At 41.5% G+C, this 27857-nt stretch overlaps 1 protein-coding gene across 6 annotated transcripts in view; it reads left to right on the top strand.

Annotated features, from left to right (window-relative positions):
• The window catches only part of SERCA (ATPase sarcoplasmic/endoplasmic reticulum Ca2+ transporting SERCA), a 66575-nt gene that overhangs the window by 32002 nt on the left and 6716 nt on the right, over positions 1-27857 (top strand). For 3 of the 6 annotated variants that reach the window (XM_017906702.1, XM_017906721.1, XM_017906711.1), the window contains 11 exons: positions 12816-12833; positions 19780-19862; positions 22186-22572; positions 22638-23125; positions 23288-24293; positions 24375-24595; positions 24679-24814; positions 24896-25048; positions 25113-25246; positions 25329-25446; positions 25541-25735. In XM_017906702.1, the coding sequence (XP_017762191.1) occupies positions 12816-12833; positions 19780-19862; positions 22186-22572; positions 22638-23125; positions 23288-24293; positions 24375-24595; positions 24679-24814; positions 24896-25048; positions 25113-25246; positions 25329-25446; positions 25541-25735 (2939 nt within the window). Of the gene's footprint in view, positions 1-12815; positions 12834-19779; positions 19863-22185; positions 22573-22637; positions 23126-23287; positions 24294-24374; positions 24596-24678; positions 24815-24895; positions 25049-25112; positions 25247-25328; positions 25447-25540; positions 25751-26755; positions 26961-27857 lie in introns of those variants that run through there. The other 3 variants (XM_017906741.1, XM_017906733.1, XM_017906730.1) reach the window with 3 other exon arrangements.

The raw sequence follows: 27857 nt of genomic DNA, 5'->3' as shown, positions 1-27857 counted from the left end.
AACGAGTTTACGTAATCGAGGCATGCTAATGATTTTCCAGCCTGCGCGGACCCAGTCATTACCGTCGTATCAGCCGTGTCAGGCGAACGTTTACACGGATCGGCTTTATCTTCGTAATTCGTTAAGTGCTGGTAGAAAATTATGTCCGTCATAGGAATTCCGCAATAACGATCGTTGAGAGAATCAACGCGAATCAGAGTCTCGTAGATACTTCGAGACAGCATCGACGGGTTTTCCGCAGAACAGGCTATGTCGCGGAAGAAACATCGATTTCGCAATACGTATTCGCATAAAGAGCAGATTTGCGACGATGAATAGTGATTCCTAGGTTATCTTCGAGATGTAGTCTGTAATTACCGATAATTACCATCGAGAAGTTCCCTTATTAAACCTGGATCGCAGAAAATTCGTCGTATGGAGAATTAAAAATAATTTCTTCGCGAATTGAAAGTTTCGAAGTTGCGAACTTTGCTCGGAGAAGTCAGTTTCGCTTCAGTGTAAATTCTTCAAAATTGAATTCAGCCTGCAGTTATTTATAATTGCTCGAGATTCTATCGCCGTCCGAATTGCCGCGAAATTTCCCATGTTTGAATAATTCATGATCCGCGTAACAACTATGTTGCTAATTGATAAGCCCTCGCGTTATTATTAATTTCGAAAATTTCACCGTGTTCGCGGATAAAAACGCGCGTGCCCGGTCGAAAGTAGAAAGCTCCGCGACTCGTAAACGGGAAATTCGTTACAGAGAAATGTCTAGGCGTTGGTACACTTTCACTCGCCATCGTCTGGCGAAACATCATTAAAAGGAGACAGCAATGAATACGGAATACGGCGAGTAGACCAGAGTCCGTTGAACGTTCGATAATTCGCTAAAGATTGGATGGAAATGTTGGAGGATAATTTGCTGGTGCGATTAGTCGATTCACTGGTAATTAACGGGCTACGACGATTTTAGCAACAATTTTCACGCTCGCGTTGACCACCGATCGATCGAAACATCTTCGAGTGGTCGATGTGTTTGCACGTTAGGTGCATTTTCACGTGGATGGCACGGATATGCGATTGTCGCTTGAAAACCAGTGTTTACGATGCACTCGTTCGCTCGATGGAAATATAATGCTGACGTGGAGTTGAAATGTAGAGTATTATTTTCCTCCTTTCTTTTCCTATGCGTGATCGAAGAAGTTTTTCGTTTAATGTTCAATTAAATTCACTTCGAATAAATTCGATGAAAAATTCGATAAAACATTTTCATGAACTTTTTGTAATATAATTACAGTAATTGGTAAATTTTTTAATTCAACAGAAAATTCGTATACGTGTATCGTGTTTCTTCGTGCGTATACGTGTGTGTTAAATTGTTGAGAGGAAGGAAAGAGAAAAAGAGGAAATAATTAATTCGTTTTGCAATCGCGATGACCTTTCGTGAATTCTAATTTTACGGTCAGCCTTGGACTTCAGCGTGTATCGAAATATCAAATTATCACGTGTAATTTATTTTAATTTCGTTTATTTATTTCACAGATTCGTGATTTATATTTTTTCTTTGTTTTAACAACGAATCTCTCTGTTTTATTACCAGCCATTGGAGATAGACCAGGAATAGCGATTCGGTTGAAAATACATTGGGAAAAATGGCTAAGTCAAACACGAGTAGGCGTTTCAAGAACTGTTTCAAGTTTGCCATAGTTTCAATTTTGTTACAACAGCGTGACTGTTCCTCGAATTAGCAATACTGTTGCACTAGATGAACGCGTCTTTTGGTATCGCAGAAATAGACGATCCTAGATTTATCTATCGAACCGTGTCGAAATCGAAATTGCTGCTCGCTAGAATTTTTATTAATACGATCCAGAAGACAATGAAAGTAAATTTATCGCTAGATACAAGGTACGCGACTGCACGTATCTCGATTTAATTTGCAACTCGATTTAACGCGACTCGGAATGATTGCAAAGTACGAGCAACCGATCGCGATAAAATTCAGCGCCGCGACATCTCGAGATTCGAAATCGAAATAGAATCGTGCATCTATCCGTGGAGGAGGGTAATTGATCGTCAGCTTGGCCGAGCTACCCGAGCTCCATGGATCCTAGGTTTAAAGATAGCGATGCGCGCTATATTTTCGAGCGTTTCGTTATCGTTAATCATGTCGCGTAATTGGCCCGGAAAAATGCACGCAGATGGTCCCGTTTCCCTCGATGCACTCTAGAACCGATGTTTTCCCTGCTTCGAAACGCTGATAAATCGTGACACGTGATAGCGTAATGTAGCACACCAGAAACAAGCAACGTCGAGCCGCGGTGTATCCTAGCGTAAAGCGAGCCAGAAACTCGAGAAACTCGTCGCTTCGTGGCCTCTTCGGTTCGCAAACTCGAGATTTTCATTATTACTCGGGACGAGGCACTTTCATCGGCTACAATTCCCAACAAACGTTTCAACGGCCAATTCGCGATTTACGTGAAATTTTTCATCCACTTCCAGCGACTTTAATCATCGCGGAACGACGACGTCGGGATTTGACATTGGTAGAGGAAAAAGGCAGCTTACGCGACAAATTTCAAAGTACACTCGGCCATTGCAGACGCGTCACGGTGCTGATTTAGTCGACCAAGTGTTAAAGAACCCGAGTTTGCACAGTTCTTTAATATACAGCCCAGGAACGATTTCGAGGCAGAGCCGAAGACGCGAGGGATTTCCGGGCTAAGAATCGATCGTTCCTTGACTTCTCACTCCGTAAATGTAATTACGTTAAAACAGATCCAATTAACATTTCGCTTAGGGAGAACGCGAGCACGCGAATCGATGACCTTCTCCGTGCAACTCGTAACGAGCTGACTTAATGGTTTCGCGTTGGAAACGCGTCATTATACCGGGTGACCTGTCTCGGAGCATCGAAAGTTTCGTAATTCGTCGAACAACGCGAAAGCCATCGTACATCGATACGAGTGATATTCTAAAATCGCGTACCAGAGAAAATAACCATCTTCCGAGCTATTTCCCACGCAATAACGCGAATTTTCTGACGCTCGAGATCCACGAAGTCGATCTTCACCCTACGAGACATCGGTTATGTAATTCGCAGCTGTCAAATCTCACGATTTTCCCGTTCGATCAGCGAGAAACTCGGTCCATCGTGCCTCGATGAGTCGCAGTGGGTACATTCTAATTACGATGCCATAAATCACGATTATGCAGCGAGCTCGCGTTAATAAATAACAATACGCACGAAGCGGTGTTTTTACAACGCAAATAGACCTCCACCTCGACGCACTTGCCAAAACTTACGTAACCTTTTATCAGATACTTGCATTCGCTGGCATTCCGTAACCTACATTTCAAAAATACATAATCAGACCCGAGAGGCGGGCACAGAGGCACGTGAAATGCCCGCCCGGTATTTATATCCGGCCCGAGTTTCGCTATATTTCCCAAATTTCGAGCCGAACAATCGTGTAGGAAAGTTCCCGCGTTTTAAATCGTGGCAAGATGGCCGCCACTAACGGTCGTCCGATCGCTAACGCCACGCTACCGAGTTATTCGCGTCGAATTTTGAATCTCGTTAAACGATCGATTTATTATTCATTAGGTATAAATAATAAACAAAGATACGGTGGTGGGATATCATGTTTCAAAATGAAACTTTTCAACGCGTATTTCTTCCAACAATATTTTTCCGTCAAGTTTCGAAATTTCACGTGTCAAGGGTGAAGAATCAAATTTTGAACGGAAAGGTGATAGGTTATGGACTATAACTCGGATCGAAGATGTCGGCCCTTCGAGGACACCGCGTCTCACTTCCACCACCACGCTCTCCTAAGGTACACCGGGGTTACTCTTCCATCTGGAATTGCGTATCCACTCAATTTTTTAGCGCCTCTTCATCTTTTTAAACCAGAAAAAATTCATATACTCAAAGCGTTCTTTCTCGAACCAATTTCAGCCGATCGAAAAGCAAAATTAATCCGAAATTGGTGTCAACGTGGCGTTTGTCACGGTTGTAGCACAGCTTTGTGGCCCTGGTGTGGCCCATCGACTCAGCGTTGCGTGATTAATCCGTAACCGTGACGCTCCGTCAACGGGAGAACTGGGCATTTTTCTTTTCATTTTTTCCCTTTTCGCTTTTATTTTCTTCTCTCTCTTCTCCCACGTTCCCCGGCCGTTTCTATTCACGCAGAGGTGGCACATTGTTCTCACGAGAGTGTGTGTAGCTCGTGGATGCACACACGGTGTGCGTGGCCGCGATCGATGTGTCTTCTAAACGTGCACGTGAACGTGAACGGGTATCAGAGGCCAATTGCGAAAAGCAAGCGCGGAAAATTCGCGACAGTCATGAGCGAGGTTTCCATGCCTTTTACGATTGCTGGTGCCTGGCTGATCGACCTTGGTCATTCTAACTTTTCCACTTCGAATCTCGAATTTCTTTCGGTGGAATTTATTTTACGTTTCTTATTCCCTTTTTATTTTTTGGTTTGAGAATGTAATCGGTTGGTGGTAAACCGGATTCGGGTTTATTTCTGGAGGAATAATTCCTCGAGGTCAGGGTGACCCGAGGGTGGGTAGATGGGGGTAGATGGCGGTAGATGGGGTAATCAAATTTTGCATCTCTCCTGAATTGCCTTTCAACCCCCAAAAAACTGTTAATTTCCCGAGGGTTATTTTTAATATTCCAATATTCCTTTAAATTTATGGACGTAATATCTTTTGGCTATAATAATGTCCGATTCGACTGTGTTTCGAAAGAAAACCTGTCTGAATAAATAAATAAATTCCATGGTGTATTTATTTCGGTAGCAACATCGATTCGCGTTTAAATGTTTAGATTGCGAGAAGTTTGTTTAATAAACTGGAATTTGCGTGGTACTTATTTATATGCGCATTAGAAAGGAAAGTAAATCAGACAAGAAATTCGGGTGGGAATAAAAATCCTGGATGTTTGTACACTGCCTGGCGATTTTACGAAATATATCGTGCCAGATTTAGGTAGAAAAATAGCCGACTTGAATGGAAAGTTCAAGAGACAGCGCATGTGGCCAACAGTAAAAAGGAAAATTCTGGGACCAGTCATCTTCACTGGGTTGGTAGGTCTAGTATTAATCGAATAAAATAAGCTTTTACGTAGAGTATTGGCTAAAGAGATTCGCTATGGGCACGCTCTTCTGATCTTTCTTAGACTGACTGACTTCAAGACTTCTTACTGACACAGACTCTTCAAGACTGCAAAAAGACTCCTTAGTCATCAAAAGGCCCGGGACGTTACGAATTTTGGGGGCCCAGTTTTCGATATGTCATTTCTCCCATCGTTAAGAAGCTATACTTAAGTTACATTCGAGATCGGTAGATTTAATATTAAATAAATTTATTATGTACTATACACAGGATCTAGTTAACACTAGGTTTACGGACACTATCTGTGTACCTATTTCTAAGGACACAAGGTGCAGCCTTTCCGTCAAATTGACGGGTTCCGTAAATCTAGAGTTAACCCTTTCGGTACTACGGCGGTGGTACTCATGGCGGCGGTCATGAAACTCTGGGTACTACCGTCGCCTATTGGCGGCATCCGCGAAACGTCACCGATGACTGTCGCGATCCGAATAAAAAGTTTAGTGTCAATCACGCTCGAAATTTCTATGAATACCGCAAAACACGATTTCGCGGCTTCCAGTGCAACCACTCTTGTGGAAAACTTCCTCGTACCACGAATGTATAACCGCGGCCAGCTCCTCCGTACCGAAAGAGTGAAGCCATTCATTCTGTCCTTTTCCATACCCAGGCTTTTCTTTCCAATCATGCCCCTTTCCCACGCAACGTCGGTGGACCAGGTACTTCAACCACTCTGGACGCATCCCTAAACTTTCACTCGACTCCACCGTAAATATTCTTGGCAGTCTAATCCTCTTGCACACGGTCACCTTCGTTCTAAGCCCAGACACTCTCGACATTCTTTCAGGGCCGTACTTATTCCAATCCTACGTGTATGTGATACTTTGCAATGTCGAAGTAAAATAATTCTACATCCCAATTTAATTTGTATACAATTTCTCATTTAATGGTTTAAAAATATCCCCCACTCTTTGGCGGAAAGTCTTCGCATGGCTATTTTTCTTTCACGAAAGAATCGCAGAGTTCAAAGGGTTCACGCTGAACCTATCACGACTGGTCAAATAATCGAATGAAAAATTGAAAGAAGTTTAAGAAAAACAGGATAAAAAATATCGAACAATTATACGTATATTAATAGAAAACTCACGCAGTCGACTAACCAAAGCGATAACATTGAATGCGGAATTTTAAATCGAAAGTTTAACCCTTTGCAGTGGATGATTTTTTGGTTAAAAAGGAGTAGGAGTTTGAAGATTTTCTGCTATAAAGCTGGCGATCTTTTTTTGAGCCGTAAATAAGAAATAGTATAATAATTGTCACGTAGAATTCTTTGATTTCGATACCTCGCACACCGTTACACTATCTTAAATCTCACATATTAATTAATATCGATCTTCGAAATTTTATTAACCCCTTGCAGTCGATGTAGGGGGGACATTCGCAAGTCGAAAAATACAGAAAATTAGGGAAATTAAAAATTTGTCACTCAATTTTTTAGCGCCTCTTCATCTTTTTAAACCAGAAAAAATTCATATACTCAAAGCGTTCTTTCTCGAACCAATTTCAGCCGATCGAAAAGCAAAATTAATCCGAAATTGGTGTCAACGTGGCGTTTGTCACGGTTGTAGCACAGCTTTGTGGCCCTGGTGTGGCCCATCGACTCAGCGTTGCGTGATTAATCCGTAACCGTGACGCTCCGTCAACGGGAGAACTGGGCATTTTTCTTTTCATTTTTTCCCTTTTCGCTTTTATTTTCTTCTCTCTCTTCTCCCACGTTCCCCGGCCGTTTCTATTCACGCAGAGGTGGCACATTGTTCTCACGAGAGTGTGTGTAGCTCGTGGATGCACACACGGTGTGCGTGGCCGCGATCGATGTGTCTTCTAAACGTGCACGTGAACGTGAACGGGTATCAGAGGCCAATTGCGAAAAGCAAGCGCGGAAAATTCGCGACAGTCATGAGCGAGGTTTCCATGCCTTTTACGATTGCTGGTGCCTGGCTGATCGACCTTGGTCATTCTAACTTTTCCACTTCGAATCTCGAATTTCTTTCGGTGGAATTTATTTTACGTTTCTTATTCCCTTTTTATTTTTTGGTTTGAGAATGTAATCGGTTGGTGGTAAACCGGATTCGGGTTTATTTCTGGAGGAATAATTCCTCGAGGTCAGGGTGACCCGAGGGTGGGTAGATGGGGGTAGATGGCGGTAGATGGGGTAATCAAATTTTGCATCTCTCCTGAATTGCCTTTCAACCCCCAAAAAACTGTTAATTTCCCGAGGGTTATTTTTAATATTCCAATATTCCTTTAAATTTATGGACGTAATATCTTTTGGCTATAATAATGTCCGATTCGACTGTGTTTCGAAAGAAAACCTGTCTGAATAAATAAATAAATTCCATGGTGTATTTATTTCGGTAGCAACATCGATTCGCGTTTAAATGTTTAGATTGCGAGAAGTTTGTTTAATAAACTGGAATTTGCGTGGTACTTATTTATATGCGCATTAGAAAGGAAAGTAAATCAGACAAGAAATTCGGGTGGGAATAAAAATCCTGGATGTTTGTACACTGCCTGGCGATTTTACGAAATATATCGTGCCAGATTTAGGTAGAAAAATAGCCGACTTGAATGGAAAGTTCAAGAGACAGCGCATGTGGCCAACAGTGGAGGGAATGTGTTAATACCGTATTAACCTTTTCTAATCGGATTTTTCTCTGCTCGTCTGTAAGATTACGATCGAATGTAGTCTTCCGTTCCGACGAGAGTACCGGGAATTAATAATTCTTCTGCGCAAATTGCTCCTAGTCGCGCAACGATGCAACGAGGGAGTAAAACGGTCCGATACAAACACGCGTGGCACTTGGGTTAAGGGAAGGTAGCCAAAACTATACCTTTTGTGGGCCAGCGTCGGAACACCCTCGTCCCTCGAGTAAATAAAAGCGGTTGGTCGCAAATGAAACGCACTCCTATTACACGAACTCGCATCTGTCGCGCGATGGTAAAACCTGAAAGGAGAAACATATGGCGTCGAGGGTAGCTGAAATTTTAAATCGTTTAAAAATCTCCCGACAGATTCGCGATAATATTCGGTATTATCGATAATGCTACTTCTAATGCTACGATAAAAATTAAATATTCTCTCTCCGTGTTCGCGGATTAACCAAATCCCGGATAAAATTCAATTTTCATCGAAGCAGTGCTCCATGTACGTCTGTCCAGGGCTGAAAATGATGGATGACCGGTATCGAATCGGATACAGGTTAATTACTTTGTTTTTATGCCGCAGATTAGACGATATCGCGCTGCGGTTGATGTATAGGCACGTTAGTTAACCGCAGTGGCAACCGCGAGGCGTAATTCGCGCGTGTGAAAGCCTCTAAGCGTCCGAGTAATCCAATATCGAATCGGGCGTATTCGAATACCGATCCGCGTGACACAGAAAGGGATGAAATTAACGTGGACTTGGGAAGCGAGAATTCACGATCGCCGGAAGAATATGAATGGAGTGTGACTGGAAATAACGATATTACGGGTCGTGGGATACGCGTGATAGAGTGGCTGGTTGAAAGATGATCGGAAGGATAATCCGTGAATTTGAAAATTGGAGAAATGGACGTGACGAGCTTTTATTTAAAATTGTTAGAAATTAACTACGATCATGCAACGATGGTGACAGGCCTGCCAGAGGTTGCAGGCCAGTACCGAGCTTTGGACTTCAAGGACCTTCGATACTATGCAGGCATCAAGGGGTCGGTTTTGGGGGTTTAAAAGGGCCCGCTGTCCTTTGCAGCAGTCAGTCTCAAATCCGGAACAGTGTAGATCGGTTTTAGCACTAGGTTTATGGATACTATCTGTATACCTATTTCTAAGGACACCTGTCAAATTGACAGATGAAAGGAACCATGTGCCTTTTTTTTTTAACGATTAGTTTAATTTAAAAACAATTATACATTATATTAACAGTCTTAACCCTTTGCACTCGACGACTTTTTCGTTACAGAAAAATAGTAATTCGAATACTATCTGTCATAGAGTCGACGATATTTTTAAAATGGTAAATGAGAAATCATATGCAAATTAAGACGTAAAACTATTTTTCTTCGACATTCCACACATCGTGGGGTAATTTTAAATTTGATATATTAATTAACGTCGATCTTTAGAATCTGATTAAATGGTGACTGAGAGTCAACTCTCGAGTGCTAAGGGTTAATATAAGGTAACTAAATCTGTTACTATCGTACAATTGGAGCAATCCTTCCGTCAAATTCACGGATTTCGTAAATCTACTGTTAAAGTATTATATTCGCATAAGTGTATATATTTCACTTATATTAAACTTTATATATCTATTATATAATTATATATCCATGAATACGGTTACTTCCCTGCGCGCTAAATGTTTTGATTTCATCCCCGAGATCCCAACAGAAATAGAACGTTATTATCGTAGTCGTCGTAGGAGATTCCGATTTTCTTTCGATATTACTTGCACGAGTAAAATCACGCTTGCAACCATGATATCGATTTCTTTCTATGTTTTCAAAATTGTAAATCACTTCCGCACAACGTTCGATCGTGTTCGTGCGTATATAGACACGCGCTCAACGCTGAATTCCTGCGACTGATCTACTTTTGTTCCGCTTACAACTTGCTGCGTTTTCAGTACACAGTTGACAAACACGCGATTCGCACTTTCTCGCGTACATCATCGATTCCCTGGCATTCGATTTTTCTTTTTTTTTTAATTTTCTGTTCAATTTAAAGCTCGATTGAATTTAATGAAATGAATTTAAAGAAATCTCTTAGTATCCTGTATTTGTATAAAATAATTGATATATTCGTTTTAAATTGCTCTTTTGTTTCACCTGACGCCTTTCATTACGTTCCTCCGCTTTCCACTTTCTCCCGATTAAATTATCGCAGACACGAGAGGACGCAAGGAATAGAAAGACGATTTTGCTATCGCCAACCACGACAAACCAGTCGCCGGTCTTCTTCCCTCGGGACTCGGGCCAGTTGCCACAAATCCGATCTCATCGTGTCTTTGTCATCCGCAAAATGCAAACAACCCCGATTCTCTTGGCGGCACGCCACTTCCTCGTTCGAAAATTCGTGACATTCACGTTCCATTTCTCATTCCTCTCTCTCTGTCTGTTCGCTCTTTCGAAAGGAAGATAATGCACCTCGAGCTCTGTTAAACCAACGACTCGTTTTCCTACCGTTTCCAACGAATTCTTACAACTTCCACGAAGAGAACGATCAATCCTCGGGAAATGGTTACGTGGACCACTAAGCCATTTCGATGGTCGGTTTTGGAACTCTACGATCTTCACCTTGGTGACTCAGACGCTCGAGGAACGTTCGCATAAACGATTCCTTTGCACGAAACTTGCGTAATCGTTGGATCTATCGACACCGCGATCCAATTCTATGTTATATACGGATGATAGCGATGGATCCATAGTTTCTGGTTTCGAAGTTATTTTAGGCAATGTAAGATCTGTCAATCGACTAATTTTTCGTCTTTCGAGGAATTATTGACATTGTATAGCAAAATTGTAATACGAAAGATTAGTTAACGCGTTAAATGTCACGACGGTTTTACGTGCTGTTCCTTTTACGCCACAGTTAGCCGTCATTTGGGCCCTTCTAGGCCGTACGGAAAGTCTAGCGGGCCTTAGGGACAGATGTTGACGCGCATTTTACGTGGTTTGCTCATGGCGCTATTTTTTATTAATTTTTGATTCTCCGATGCCTATTATGTTGCAATATTATATACAGCAGATAAGGTGAGTTGTATAATCGTGTTTAATGTATGTTTCGTGCTGGGTGTCACCGGTGGGCAGCACTCGACTTAGCTACAGCCCCGTGGGGGTCCACCGGTGGCCCCCACGGCAGTCAACGTGTTAACATGTTAAAAGTTATCATTTTTCCTCACCTTTCTTGCCTGCAGTTTTACGTATACGGTTTTTATTTTCAATGAGAATTCTGCACTAGTATTTGGAAGTAAAGAAAAGTAAGGGAATCGATATGATTTTAAGAGAGAGAAAGTAAATGGAACGCAAGTAAAGTTCTGAAATGTTGAAGACTAAAAGGACGATGGAAGTTGTAGAACAGAGGGTTGTTCCCTGTAAGGAAGTAAGATTATCGAATTTGCATAATCTTTTCCCGAGTTTGAGTGCTTTCGTCGGGTCTCTAAAGTTTTCCCGTTTAAATTGAAAGCACCACCGAGTGCACTGTCCCCGCACGGAATAACCCAAGGACACACGATGTTCTGTCTCCCCATAGAAGGAGAATTCTCGATGGAGAACGAGGGTTCGTTTGTATTTTTCCACGCATTTCCACGCGGACCTGGCCAGAAAGCGATGGCGCGTCGAATTTTCCGAATCTAGCAGAAACTGCGACGGAGAATCGGGTTTGCCTTTGGTTTACCTTCGGAACTCGTTATTCGAATCACAGCTCCGTCTCGTTTACCTTTCCCGTTGCAAAAGAGCGCGCAAACAACATCCGTGAACCTTTCTCGTTGCTATGCGATTTCTTCCGGTATCTACTTTCCGAAACGTAAACTACGTGATGCCTCTTAGAAATTATGACAACTTTAATTAAGAGCGGGCTCGACGCATCGAAAATATTATCGGAACACGTAGAGTTCCAAAACTTTCCTCGTCCCAATAGGATCTGCATCGAAATTAGAAAATTAGTATAAAACACTCATTTATTCTTTAAATAATTCTCGCGAACTAAACTAAACGAGAAAAAAAAAAAAACAGGACAAGAGATGGAAAAGAATATTATCAACTCGAAAATCACGTAAACCAAATTTCGAAATTTTTCCGTAAAAAAAAATGTTTATAGACACGGTATTTTTTTTGTCACGAATATTCAGTTCCACAGATTACAGTTGAATTTAGCGAATAGAGAACACTCGACACCCCTTTAGTATCGTACGCAAGTAGTTACACGTCCATCAAGTCCAATCGACAGGATGGCGCCCTAGTGGACCCTAAAACTGCGTGAAACGCGGCACGTGTTGGATCATAGGCGTCAGCGACTGGAATTTCAGTCAGAAATCGTATGGTTTCTTCGTTGAAAAGTCATTGGGAAGTTTCGCGTTATTTTTTTTCTCTCCCCTTTTTAGATTGGACCAGTTTTTATCGGTTGTCACGGGAACGAGCGTCGATGAGCCGTCACCATGTAAGGGCGTTTATTATCGATCAGGAAAACGTTGTTTGCGATGTCAGTACGCGAACGGTGCTTCAGCAATTCGAAGTAGGCTAGCTTAAAGGAGATGCTGCGAGCTGTCATGGCTTAAGCCATCGAGATTGCACGTACGAACCACCCTAACTGGCTTTTTAACCCGTTAGCAAAGGGTCGATCGCAAATCCTCGATACCATCAACGTGATCACTTATATAGGACGTGATATCTTCATTATACTGGAATATAATTATCTTAATACGATTACGTGGTATTTCAGTGCATTTGCGAGGATTAGAAACGACCTAAATGATAATTGGTTCACGATAACGAACGACTCTGTTATAACAGGTTAGCCTACCAGTTGGGTTTTAATCCTCTGTAACTCGGTGGGTCGTGGTTGCCTCACCGAGAATGAAAAATTCCATTACAGAGGATTAAAAATCGAAACGAAGCAACGTTCGGTTGGAAGAATGGTTACTTATTTCTGTTTCGTTTCGTCTGTTTCAGAATTGCCAGCCGAGGAGGGTAAGTCTCTTGCAGCGAAAGCTTTTCCTCTCTCAGCGACGATCGACACGGTAAGCTCGTCTGATAACAAATTGGCATTGATCTTGTTTAAAGCGTCTACGGGATAAGCAACGTTCGTCGAGATAGCGATAGAATTATTTCGTGACTGATTCCACGTGTTCGCGGTTTGGGGGCGCGGAGAGATTCGCAACGAACAATGCAAACGATATACGTGTCTGTTTACTAGATACAATAGTTCCGTATGGTACTACTCGCCGATTCTAATTGGCTAAATTTGCATACACAACGCTCGCGACATTGTTCGCGATAGCTCACGACGAAGTATCTCTCGAAATATTTCGCGCTTGTTTCCTCAGTTTCCACGTGCACGTGTGACCGAGGCGAGTGTGTCCTGGTCTCTTTTACTCAAGACGAAACGTTTCTACATATTTCGCCTTTAAAATAGACACGCGTCGCGATGCAAACATAGCGTGCAGCAAGAATAGCAAAAGCATCACAGGAAAAGTACCACTTGCTTTGCGAGGCCATTAACTATCGTACGAAACGACTCTTATCTCGTTGCACTCCACTAGCCACATCGATGATTTTGCATCTCGACGTCACTACTGACGTTTTCCCAACGAGAAAATGCCCCTTCCAACGGTACCGAATCGCGCGTCAGCCACGATGACACAGAAAACATCGTTGCGGAGCGTGTAATGCCAGATCTCTGGCAGTCATAGGTTCTCTCAGAGGTTTCGGATCATGCAGAATCGAGGCTTCCTTCTCGTTGTTTACGTACTCGACACGTGATTCCGCGTACCTTGCGATCCCCTAAAAATAGACGCACTTGTACGTGGTCTTGTTCCAAGAGGCGTGATCGATTTCGCCTTCCTCTTAGCTGTCGCTAATTATTTTTAAAGAGGCGAGCTTCTTCGTTAGTCGCGTTCTCCGGTTCACGTTTGTCCTCGAGGCGCCTCCAGGGATTTTCCAATGCAATTTCGGTTTGGATTACGTTCGCCAATGGAATATCGGGGGTATCGTAGATATACCTCCTTTTACCTCGACTCTCGTAACGTAAGAGGAAAATCTAGACGGTTTAAGGTAGATTCAAAAGAGGTATGAAGCGCTCCTGAGGATTTACGTTCGATTGGATCGCAGGAGAATGCCTTTCCGTTGTTGCAGGAATTTCTTTTCAGCTAGAGAACAATCCATTCTTGGTGGAATATTGCGGGTTCTGTAACGTTTTCTCGAGTCTCGATTTGGGATTTTAAAACGACCGGTAATATAATACCTTGAAAAATATTTTTAGAAATTCGGGTTGGAGTTTGGGAAATGTTTGGATTTGATCGAGATGTTAACGGGAACAACAAAGATGGCGATAATAAAAAAAAACAGTAAATATCTCGTTATCCAAGATGACCCCTACGCACCGTTTGTTTAAAGTCAAAACAGCCATGAATGTCCATCACTGGTTACTGATAACCGTGGTGGGGAAGTATTAACATTATAATACACGAGTGTTGCAAACAAATTACGAGTCACGGTCTGCAGCTTAACGATCGCTTGCTGAAAATTTCTTGGAACCTTTTCACGGCGAGTGGATAATTTATTTATTTATTTTAATTATTCCAGACCCCGGTATCTCATTGTACCTTTTAATCGTCGATGCGTTAGATAGTTAAACATCGAAATGAAATTTACGACGATAAATGGAGCAGATACTCGGCAACTAAAATCGAAGCTCCAAACGAATCTGTAAAATGTCTCGATCAGTCGAACGACCCAGTTTGCCCCGTTATCGTACTCGATCCTAGTTATCGCCGCATCTAAACTGATGAAGAAGCTCACAGCTGCAAACGACATCAAAGGTTCGGTCAATCGGAGGTGCTCAAAGATGCAGAGCGCCTTCGAAAATGCGGAACGCGACGGTAATATCGAACACTTAGGCCAGCAGTCAAGTCCAGAGAAGAAGGCACATGCCGTGGATGATAGAAGACGTCATTATCGAAGCAGGCCAGGCCTTCGTGTGCATTTCATTACCGTTTCACGTGTTCCGTTGGCCATGTGCACGAAGAGGCTGAGAAATAGAAGTTGGAGGAGTAGACGTCGTCGCTCGCCATTTAATTCGCCATTTAATTTGCCATTTAATTCGCCACTTAATTGCGAGTCAACACTACGCATGGTCGATTCGAGGAACAAGATGCCTCGTTACCTTAGCCGAGGTCGTCCTTCGATGGAGGATCGACTCGTTTCCCGAGATGGTTCGCACTTTCCGCTCCAGAGAACAGGATGATTGCCAAGGATACTTGGAATCGGAGTTGGGATTAGCCGATGTGGGTTGAAAGTCGAGGAGCGATGGAGTTTTGTCCGAGAGAGTTAGTAGAATTGAAATGTTGGATTAGTTTCGAACTGGTTATGGAGTTCTAGCTAGAACGTAGTTTAAGGGTACCTAGTTTCTCGCCAATTTCGAAACATTTGTCTCCAGTTATGGAGTACCTGTGAAATTCTAGATGGAACATTAGTTAGCTAAACCTCGAGGAATGGTCTATTTTGCCAAGTACTCTGCGAATATTCTCGGTGAATTTTCAATTCGGAAAAACACCTATACATTTGATCGTAATGCTGAATTTAGATCTTTTCTTTGGAATTATCGTTATGTAGCGATCATTATTCTCACCTTCGGCACTAGATGGATTCCGACTTCAAGGAGGCTCGAGGACTTTCTCGCAAGTCCTCGGAAAACCTCCGCTTCCTATACATAAAACTTCCAGAGCTTCCAATAGCATGCCCGTTTAAGGCAGGGCTTGCTAGGGTAGCCTTACCGATGGGACCCCTAGCAGGTCCAGAACCAAACGCATCCCTTCCTTTTCCTTTCATCCTCTCTAGCACTATCTCCACACGAGGACCCCTGCGACCAGTCGACTTCAACAACCGTGGGGGAGGAAGGACCCCCCTACAGTTACAAAATTTCTTTAACACGTTCGTCGCCGCGGATATGCTTCCGTGGAGGCCCCGTCCCCCAAAATAAGGGTGACTCTTCTTGTTCGAGTTAAATAAGATCTTCAGTTGGATTTTTAAAAGAAATTTAATATAGGATATACAACATAAAAATATTAGAAATATACACATTATACTATACTTTCTATTAATTTATATTTAGGGTAAAGTATTACGTTATACTATGTCGCATGATATTCGTTAAAGCAGTCTAAACACATTTGAGGTGATTTTGGACAATTGGAACAAATTATCTGTCAATATGTTTACAAGTGGTAAAACTTTTCCTAGTCTGCTCTGTTCTATCGTTTCGTTATTTGCAAAATCCTGCTGCGCGGAAATGGAAAATTGTAAATAGGGTCCGACAGTCCGATGCTCCGACAGTCTGATTTGGGCCCCGCGAGAAACTCATCCGAATCGCGCTAGGCGACGGACGTGTTAAACGTTTTCTCTATCTTTTATTTCTTCTTTCGCAAGCCTTATTTACTTTCTCTTCGGGATGAGCTAAATCCTCGAACAACGAGCACGATGATCCATTAATGTCCGAAGCAACGCGAATCACGATGTAAAGTGTAACTGCTCGTAATTGAAGAGAGCAGCACGAGATCCGTGACCACGAGTTTCGTGTTCTCGTGTACGACCGAATAATCAACGAGGGAACGTCGAAGCGGTACAAGCTTTTCGCGAGGATCGATACACGGTCCGCCATAGTTGGAAATTATTAAATTATTCCTCCTATCCCGTCCATTAAACCAGTCGAATGGAATTTTCGCGAAAATCGCGAGAACGTTCGAACGGTTTTGAATCGTTTGAAAGTACAACGGCAACGATGTCAAGGTGCTCGTAAAACGAACCTCGTAACTCGATTTAACTTCGGAATTACCTGAAACCCGTCCGTGCAACGGCTCTGACTCTGTCCCTTCCGCTTTAGCAGCGAATCGACAACTCCGAAATCGAAATTCTCGATTTGAATACGAGGAAAATCGACTTTCCCTGGTAGAATCGGCGATCGAGAACGTCGCCAAGTTGCTCGAGCTGCTTCGTGCCGCTCATTATTCTTCGTCCCACGTAACCACGCGCTTCCGTTACCGCTGATTTCGTGCCGTAAGATTCTCGCCTTGACGTCTGTCTGCCAATCGTGGCTCGCGTTAATGAAATTTCTTTTACAATTCCACGACATCGGGCCCGCAGTGACGGAAAGCCGTTTCTCTCTTTCTTGCTCCGCGCTCGAGCGTCATTGATCGACTAACAATATCCGTATTGCGTGGACAAATACGGTGATGAAACTGATGCTTGCACAAGAGCCATCGAAACGGACACCGATGACATATTGCTGTCGCAAATCGCATTTTGTCGAGTCACCGTTGGCCACGCGAAATCAACCTTTTTTCCAGCGCTGTTTGTTCATTTTTCTTTTTAAAGAAACGAAATCTAATTTTTTTTTTTTTTTTTTCATTTAAATTTCGTTTCGTAACTAACAGTTAATATTCGTATCTTTGTCGGGTAATTTTTAATCCGTTGTTATATTTATATTTATATTTATATCCGTTATTAGGATCCTGCGAATGAAACGTTTCTTCCTTTAAATACGCTTTAATGACGAGATCTACCTTTCTGTGACGTGAATTTTTGATTTGATAAATTAAAACGGTTAATAGGCCGATTCGAATTTTCCAACAAAGAAAGGGTACCGGTGTAAAATGTATGAAAATCGTAATTACGAAAGAGTAGCCGTAATAGAGATGCAAAATGCATTACTTGGTCGTCAAACTAATTCATTAAAAAATTAAAAAGAAGAGAGGAGGAAAGTAGAAATTGGAGCTATACATCGTAACGAGATTCGAGTGCAGCAAATGAAGGTTTAAGTGGCCATGGTGGAAGAGGTGAGCGAGGATAGCCAGAAACACGGGAGACATGGATCGACGAGGTAGAAACGCGTTCCTATAATTGGCCGGCAATCGGATTTTCACTCGTCTCTGCTCGTAGATTACAATTAATGAAATCGTAGACTGTACAGCACGTTGGAATGACGTGACGTCAATCGCGTGCTTGCAAAAGGCACTTGCCATCAAGGACACCAGGGCCGGCCTGCTCCCGATTACTCTTGCTTCCGCCGTCTTTCCCCTTTTCTCTCTTTCCCCTCGTTTACCGTTTTCTTTTCACCCTTGTTTAGTCGCGGTGTCAACAGGTCGCGATATTTCCTTCTTGGATCATTGGAATGTCATACTCGACCGTTTAAGTCGATTTCATGGTTACACTGTTTTCGTCGATGGCACTTCTCTGCCTTCGAGGGCGTTCTTTGGTACCCTTTACAGGCCGTCGCGATTTCCTTCCTGAATGGAACGATCTGAAATTAACGGAGAAACTGGTGGAAACAAGGAAACTCGATCCGTGCAAGAAATTTACATAGCTTTTCACACAATTACCATTCCTTTCTTCGGTACAGTAGCTTCGCTTATTTTATTATGTAGGAATTGTTTAGGCTAAGGCAGCAAAACGATGGTAGATAATAAAAATTATGATTTATTGTGAACTAATTTAAGACTTATTCTAAACGCTATGACTTTTCACACTGACTATTTCTCAACGAACTCCTCTCAAAGAACTGTACTCAACGAACTGTTCGCTTCACGCCCATGCACTCTTATTTAAACCTTTGCACTCGAGAGGTGAGCTTCAGTCACCATTTCATAAAATTTGGAAGATCGATATTAATTACTATATCAAATTTAATGTAATGTAACAGTGTGCGAGGTATCGAAATCAAATAATTCTACGTTACTATTATTATACAATTCTTTATTTACTGCTGAAAAAAGTATCAGCAGATTTCTAGTAGAGAATCTTTGAATTTCTACTCTTCTCTAGCCAAAATATCGTCGATTGCAAAAGGTTAAACCTTGCACTCTATCTTCTTTCAGACCCATGCTCTCTTTCCCAGTTACGCTTTTCTCACGCACTCTTCACAGCCTTGCCCTCAGCGGGTCACGTAGCCCAAACACTCGGATGCATTCCTAGGCTTCCACTCTTCCCTTGCAATCGATACTTCCTTAAACATCCCGTCCAAACGTTCCCATGCGCTTTACAGTCATACCTAGACAAAAGAGCACTGTCACAGGCGGTGACCTCATGTCCTGATCACGCCACACTCGCCATTCTTACAAATATACGCAAATTTATATCGTTCACAGCTGATGGAGCTTCTTAGATAGTTGCCTCCCTTATCATTTGCTCGAATCTATCGCCCTCAATCGTACGTTAAATTGGAAAGTTTTTGCGAAAGATAGGAGTTGGAGTGCCTTGTTATGGACTTCCAGCCATTCCACGAATATCCATGTCACTGAATCCCGTTGACGAATAAATGGCCCTTTTTCCCGAGGCTCGGAAAACAGCTAATCTCGTAACAAAATTTTAAAATGCCAATTTATTACTGCTCAAACTGTTCCCGATTTTATTATACCATTTGATCTCGTTGACGAATAAATGGCCCCTTTCCCCGAGGCTCGGTGAACAGCTAATCTTGCGACGAAATTTTAAAATTGTGAGAGGAGTCTTTATTTGAATGGCGTCACCCTGCATCGGGATCTATGTTTGCTTCGAGGGACCATCAAGATTATCAATTTTCGAAGCAAGACTGAGTGACGCAATGGGTCGTCATAGGGCCTATAAGAACCTGGCTGAAGGGTTCGAGGGAACACACTCTCTTTCGACAATTTATCGTCTGCATCACGCATCGTGCAAGTCTCAAGCCTCCGCGCATTTGTATTGCAAGAGAATAAAATATAATCAAAGTTTAAAGTTAAATCTCTATAAATCCCGAATCTTTACCACAAAATGCCAATTTGTTACTCAAACTGTGCCCGAATTTATCATACCATTTGTTTATCGAAACGATCGTCCTGAATGTTGCTGAAATTTCAAACTGTGAAACAGCGAAATTTAACACTCTTCTGCTTGCTAATTTCAGGAAAGTCTATATGGCAACTCATCCTGGAGCAATTCGACGACCTCCTAGTTAAGATTCTTCTATTAGCCGCTATTATTTCTTTTGTACGTACATACTTGATACTACCATCGAACCTTCGTTCGTAAGATATTAAAGTAAATCCAGCCAAGTGAACATCCATCGATAATTAAACGACATCCAACAAATACCGAGAGAATCCTTCGCAATTCCTCGAAATTACCTCTAACAGGGAAAATGATCGAGCCGTTATCGGTTACGATAATCTTTAACTTGTCCGGTATAAATCAACATCGGTTAACATAAACTAAAGGAAACACATGGGAAAATTCGTCTGGATCCGTTGATTCAGCGCGGTAATCGTTGATCGATGTTGAAAAAACGTTGAACCGTTGATTTTATCGAGGATAAATGATCGAATGCAACCGATGGTTGCTTATTTTTAGACGTGACGCGAGACGACAGTAATTAATAAAATCGAAGCAGCGTATTATGCTCATCCGCGAGCTGCTAAGTAATTATTAGTTAGCTTCGAAGTCGTACTATGTTTACAAGGGGGTTCAAGGCTCATTCATTATAAATACATCTGGTTTCAAAGGTGAAAAAATAGCCCATCGATCTGTCGCCGTTACCGACAGTATAGTTATCCTTACGCATGTGTAGGAAATTCGTGATGGATGCTTGTAAAATAAAGTTCAGGATATGGAAAATTAAGAGATAGCGAAAGAATTCTATTTTATGCAGCGAAAAATAATTTTTCTCGTGTTTTCGGTATCCCGATTAGTCATATGCTAAAGGTGAGAACAAATATTTCAGCTTTCCAAGTGTCTTAACACATTGCGTACGGCACTCTGCTCGCGCAACGCGTTTTGGGCGATCCTGGAACACTTTATACGATGCATATATGCACTTTTTTAATTCGCATTTGGTATTAAATTCACATAAGGTATTCTTAAATATTACTTTATATATGGGGGACTTCGTTACCCTGGTAACATAACAAGAAAATCTATTTTTTAATTCCTTAACCGTTTGAGTGCCAAGCGGCGCGATCGCGCTTCTTCTATTTTGTGTCCATAAGTGCCAGCGCTCTGAGCTGCGAAGCTGACAATCAGCGCGCTCGGTTGGTGAACGCGGAATATGAGAAGCGCTATCGCGCCGCTCGGCATTTTTGGACACGGAATGTGACAAGCGCTATCGCGCCGCTTGGCAAATATCGATTGGGAAACAATAATGACCCGTGGTACTCAAACGGTTAAATCATCGATTGAGTCGAAGAAACCTGAAAACGAGATATCTCGTCACCCGTACGCAATGTGTTAACACTAGGTTTACGGACGTTATCTGTATACCTATTTCTACGGACCTTTACCTGTCAAATTTACAGGTAAAGGAAACCACGTGTCTTTTCTTTTTTTAACGACTAGTTTAATTTAAAAACAATTACAATATTAACAGTCTTGATATAAGTTAACTAAATATGTTACCATCGTATAATTGGAGCAACCCACCTGTCAAATTGACGGGTTTCGTAAATCTAGTGTTAAATATGTGACTTCTTAAGTCCATGCAGTTAAAGACCATTATACCCAGTTTCCCTTTTCAATTATTTATTTAAATTTTGTCCATGGATACAGAAACGAGATATACTGGAATAAGTTTGGGAACAAAGATATAAGAGATGATACTATAAGGGATGAGATTTAAAATTGGTGACTGAAAAAATTTTCCTTTATTGGCAATATAAATATTAAACACTTGATAACAGATTATACAACTCGTTGATTGTTGATACTAAGAAGAATTATACTGATTGCGTTCAATGGTTTCGTCTGATAAATACGCCTTGGATAAACAGATTAGATAAATGTCGCGAACCTGTTCTGTCGAGGCAGTGAATCGATAATAAATGTATTCTTGTTTCCTTTATTTAATCTTTCTCATATCGCTTTTTGGCGAGACGATCCTGTTAAGAAACTGTGTTTACATGTTTACATATCCTTTATACGCGAATATGTATAAAACATTCGTGCTTTCAGCGTATCCTTTGTACCATATGTTTTACCAGAGCAAATTTTCCCTTCTGCTAATATCCTATTTTCCAGTACGAAAATTTCCCTATATTTATGAATCACCAAAATCCCTTTCGTTACCTACAACGTATCTGAAAAATAAAAATAGATATCAAGATAAATATTCCAGCAAGTTGCCACAAAACCAACAGATTATAATGCCTCGACGATGAATCTCTGTCTTGGAATAAACAATCCTTTCCTGGCAAATAAAAAGATAAGAATAAAAAAGCCGAAGTGAATTAACCAAGTTCATTATTCTCGTCTCTCTGGGTATTTGTTGGTGTGCCAAGTGAAAATTGAAAAGCAGTCTCTAATCGGATGGATGATTTTTCAGGTATTAGCTTTATTTGAAGAGCACGAAGATGCATTCACGGCCTTCGTCGAGCCCTTCGTCATTTTGCTCATCCTCATCGCCAACGCCGTAGTCGGTGTATGGCAAGAACGTAATGCCGAGTCCGCGATCGAAGCGTTGAAGGAATACGAGCCCGAGATGGGCAAGGTCCTGCGAATGGACAAGGCCGGTGTCCAGAGGATTCGTGCCAAGGAGATCGTGCCCGGGGACATCGTCGAGGTGTCCGTCGGTGACAAGATCCCGGCCGATATCCGTTTAACCAAGATCTTCTCGACCACCCTCAGGATTGATCAGTCTATCCTGACTGGTGAATCAGTCTCGGTGATCAAACACACGGATCCCGTTCCTGACCCACGCGCTGTCAATCAGGTTAGTACTGTCGATAATACTTCTAATACAGGCTTCATCGTAATCATATTTCCTTCGTTAAACAGGACAAGAAGAACATCTTGTTCTCCGGTACTAATGTAGCCGCTGGCAAGGCTCGCGGTGTGGTAATTGGAACCGGACTGAACACCGCTATTGGTAAGATCCGTACGGAGATGTCCGAGACTGAGGAGATCAAAACGCCTCTGCAACAGAAATTGGACGAGTTCGGCGAACAATTATCGAAAGTTATCTCTGTGATTTGCGTCGCTGTCTGGGCTATCAATATTGGACACTTCAACGATCCTGCTCACGGTGGATCTTGGATCAAGGGAGCCATCTATTACTTCAAGATCGCCGTTGCTCTGGCTGTAGCCGCCATTCCCGAAGGTTTGCCGGCTGTAATTACCACTTGTTTGGCTTTGGGTACCCGTCGTATGGCAAAAAAGAACGCTATCGTGCGATCCTTGCCATCCGTCGAGACCCTTGGTTGTACCTCTGTTATCTGCTCGGACAAGACCGGTACCTTGACCACCAACCAAATGTCTGTTAGCCGGTAAGTTGTATCAACGAATATCTAGTGCGGTATTCAGAAAGTCTCGCGAAATCGAGTAATTATAGAGCTTTGTGCTCCAGGGATGATCAAACTCCACGAGTCTTTTAGAAAATAGTTGATCTTTGCTATCGATCACTAAAAATTTACCAATACTATTTACAGAATGTTCATTTTCGACAAAATCGAGGGCAACGATAGTAGCTTCCACGAGTTTGAGATCACTGGTTCGACTTACGAACCAGTGGGTGAAATCTTCGTGAAGGGCATGAGAATCCGTGGTCAAGATTATGAAACTCTCCATGAGATTGGCACGATTTGTATCATGTGCAACGACTCTGCTATCGATTTCAACGAATTCAAACAAGCATTCGAGAAGGTTGGTGAGGCAACGGAAACTGCTCTTATCGTCCTTGCAGAGAAGATCAACCCGTACGGTGTTTCCAAGAACGGACTGGACAGGCGTAACGCTGCTATCGCTGTTAGACAAGACATGGAGACAAAATGGAAGAAGGAATTCACTTTGGAATTCTCTCGTGACCGTAAATCTATGTCCTCTTATTGTACACCCTTGAAGCCGACTAAATTGGGCACTGGACCGAAACTCTTCGTTAAGGGCGCTCCAGAAGGTGTCTTGGACAGGTGCACGCATGCCCGTGTTGGCTCTAGTAAGGTTCCTCTTACCTCTACTTTGAAAAATCGTATCTTAGACTTGACTCGTCAATACGGTACTGGTCGAGACACTCTGCGTTGTCTTGCCCTCGCCACTGCTGATCACCCAATGAAGCCTGACGATATGGATCTTGGCGACTCCACAAAATTCTATACCTATGAGAAGGATCTCACCTTTATCGGTGTCGTTGGTATGCTTGATCCACCTCGCAAAGAAGTGTTTGACTCTATTGCGAGGTGTCGTGCTGCTGGTATTCGTGTAATTGTTATTACTGGAGACAACAAAGCCACTGCTGAAGCCATCTGCAGACGTATCGGTGTCTTCGGTGAAGATGAGGACACGACTGGAAAGTCGTACTCTGGACGTGAGTTCGACGATCTTCCTGCATCAGAACAGAAAGCTGCTTGCGCCAGAGCTCGTCTCTTCTCTCGTGTGGAACCCGCTCATAAATCTAAGATTGTTGAGTTCCTACAAAGTATGAACGAAATCTCAGCTATGGTAGGTTATTCGATTAATCGATGTGTATTCAGTCCAGGAAGTATAGATTGTGATTTTTAGTTTTCTCTTTCTCTACTGTAGACTGGTGATGGTGTAAATGATGCTCCTGCCTTGAAAAAAGCTGAGATTGGTATCGCTATGGGTTCTGGAACTGCTGTTGCGAAATCAGCTTCTGAGATGGTACTGGCTGACGACAACTTCTCTTCCATTGTCGCGGCTGTTGAGGAAGGTCGTGCCATCTATAACAACATGAAACAGTTCATTCGTTATCTGATTTCTTCCAATATTGGCGAAGTCGTGAGGTAGGTGCAAAAGTATTAATACACCTCTTAAATACATTTAATATGCATGTAAATAACCTGTAAGATTTTCTTATAAATTATAGTATATTCTTGACTGCCGCTCTTGGTCTTCCCGAAGCTCTGATCCCTGTACAACTTTTGTGGGTCAACTTGGTCACTGACGGCCTTCCAGCTACTGCTCTTGGTTTTAATCCACCAGACTTGGACATCATGAGCAAGGTACAGACATCGAAACAAATTTTATTTAGTTATAAAATATATATGTATATAAAAACTATAATTGTACTTATAATATCATAGCCTCCCCGTAAAGCTGACGAATCTCTTATTTCTGGCTGGTTGTTCTTCCGCTATTTGGCTATTGGCGGATATGTAGGTGCTGCAACTGTTGGATCAGCTGCATGGTGGTTCCTGTACAGCCCGAATGGACCACAGATGAACTATTACCAATTGGTAATTACTATATTAAACGACGTCCTTGGTATGTAACCGTAACCTTAATTGCTGTAATTTGCAGACTCATCACTTGGCGTGCCTTGGTGGTGGTGACGAATTCAAGGGCGTTAACTGTAAGATCTTCACGGATCCTCATCCTATGACGATGGCTCTGTCTGTACTTGTAACCATTGAAATGTTAAACGCTATGAACAGGTAACACCGTATAAATAAATCTTTTCTATAGATTCAAATTTACATTAATTTCTATATTATTTTTATTTTTGCTTTCTTTCAGTTTATCTGAGAATCAATCTCTCATCACTATGCCGCCTTGGTCTAACATGTGGCTCATTGCCTCTATGGCTCTTTCTTTCACACTCCACTTTGTCATCCTTTACATCGACGTCCTTTCGGTATATACAGATGCAACAAAAAGAAATTGTTGCTCACTCTTCCTTTATTATTCTATCAGTGTAATATAATAACGTGAATTATTATTTGTTTCAGTCCGTATTCCAAGTTACCCCTCTAACGGGCGAGGAGTGGATTACCGTTATGAAGTTCTCCATTCCAGTGGTACTTCTCGACGAAACTCTGAAGTTCATTGCCAGAAAGTTCACAGATGGTGAGAGTCCACTTGTCACAGTGATTTGGATCGTTCTAATGTGGGTGTTCTTTGGACTATTAATTATTGGTCCGTGAAAACAAACATTTAGTCTAACAGACAGTGTTTTTCCTATGGAAAACATTTTGCAACTGAGTTCTCGGACTTGCAATTGCATTTAAACAAAAAACGAAGTTCTTCCCCGTTGCCCGGGAAGCCTCGAAGATAAGTTATTAATTGAAGTGCGTTTAAGTGAGATTTTAACCAGTTTGACTGTTGTGCATGGTGTTAGTACAACCAATACAGATTTGCCACCAAGGCCCACCATGCCCGCATCACACCGTACCCTGAAGTCGCTCTACAATCATATTACGGGTTTCAGTGGCTTCGAGTGATGAAAAAGAGACCCCGCGCAATCAAAACAATTGTGATTGTTAAATTATTTTCTACGAGTGCCTTTTAAACATTAACTTTTCCTCCCCAACAAAAAGAAAAACAACACCCGTCAATGTTTTTTCTAACCCTGATATGTTAGTACATTCGTTTCCTAGACCCTTATTTTGAATACTTATACATTGCATGATGTTTGAGCACAATGCACTTCGAAAACACGAATTTATTCTTCAATAGTTTGTGGTAGTCTCTTTGATAATGAACATCTTACTGTTCTACGTATTCCACATATCTGACGATGTCTTAGCAACGTATGAAGAAAATTTAACACTTTTATTTTACTTTATTTTATTTTATACAATCTGTTTCCTTTTTTTATTTTTTTAGTTTTTTATTTTTTTCTTTTTTTAAAGTAATTGCTTATTCTAAGTAGAATCGAATACCAAAATTCTCTTTGAATTAGTTAAAACATCGACAGAACAGAATAAGGTTCTAGAGAGCATGTTGCACCATATTTTGCGGTAGTTCTATTTTTGGGCATTTAACTTTTCTAACGCACAGCAGCTCACATCACTTAATATTTTCATTTCAGTTTCCGTGGAAAATCTTAAATATTTTATATTTTTCACTTCTAATTTATTTATCTCGCTATTTATCTTTCTACCCACTTAACCGCTTTTACTGTTGCTTATTTTAAAAACTGGTTGTTGTTCATTAATTCCCAGCATCTGGAGTGTACCCTTCGATCAAGACGTCAAAACTGGAACTGCCTAATCCGTTGCTGAAATGTCAACGCAAAGATTGTGCATGAAGTTACGAAATTAATGGATCTCACCTTTGAACCCGTCTATTATTATGTCTTCCTTCCTGACGAATAATTGCATGCACAACTGTATTACCGATGATACATCCTAACTAAAAGAAAATTCACCTCGTAGAACAATCACTGTCAATGGTTAGCGAATCCTGCTGTGCTTCACCTATCTCCTCGATGATACTCAATTAACTGTTTCACCTTTACGGTTTTATTAATTATACGATACTTAGCCTGGTTCAAATAAAACTCAACTTCAATTACGTGCAGGTAAAATACAAAAATTTATATATATTTTAAATTACATATATTATTAAATTACATTAGCACGGCAGGATCATTCTAACATCTTTGCACTGTCATTGCATCCACGCTGTTACTTTTATCGGGTGTAATTTATATATCTCTAAATGATTAATGCCACTCAATTTGTAATACCACTAATTTACCAGACACGGACTGCAATGACTCCTGCGTGTAAGATATTAAAGAAAGGAAAAATAATTAAACAATGAACGATTAGTTTGTCTTTGGCAGTCCGTGTCTCGTCATATTAATGTTTTCCCTCCCACAAAATGGTGATCTGAACACGAAGATGCTCGTCCAGAAGAGACATCTTTGTTCCTATTAGCGACAATGACTGGCACTTCGTTCCTAAATGATTTAGGACATTGACAATTCTCGACTCAACTCTTTCGTTGCGGAAATAGATAAATAGAGGATAATAATTTAAATGAATTTGGATAATAATCTCTACGAACGTATACATTAATAGACAAATAATATTAAAGGAGTTATGAACGAGTTGGCACTGTCATAAACGTTCATTATTTACTGACAGACCCAAGAAGTTTAATATCAATCAGTGAATTTAAGAAAATGTAGCAATTCATTCTGAATAGTACGTGATAAGTTAAATTCATTTATAATAAGTAATTTATTTTTTCTTCTTTCTTCTTCTTCTTCTCTCTCTCTCTCTCTCTCTCTCTCTCTCTCTCTCTCTCTCTCTCTCT

Source organism: Eufriesea mexicana, unplaced genomic scaffold (assembly GCF_001483705.2).
Source record: "Eufriesea mexicana isolate 0111107269 unplaced genomic scaffold, ASM148370v2 scaffold4744748729, whole genome shotgun sequence".
Classification (NCBI taxonomy): Eukaryota; Metazoa; Arthropoda; class Insecta; order Hymenoptera; family Apidae; genus Eufriesea; species Eufriesea mexicana.
The sequence above is the reverse complement of the archived record's forward strand: the minus strand, read 5'-3'. Positions and strand labels throughout refer to the sequence as shown.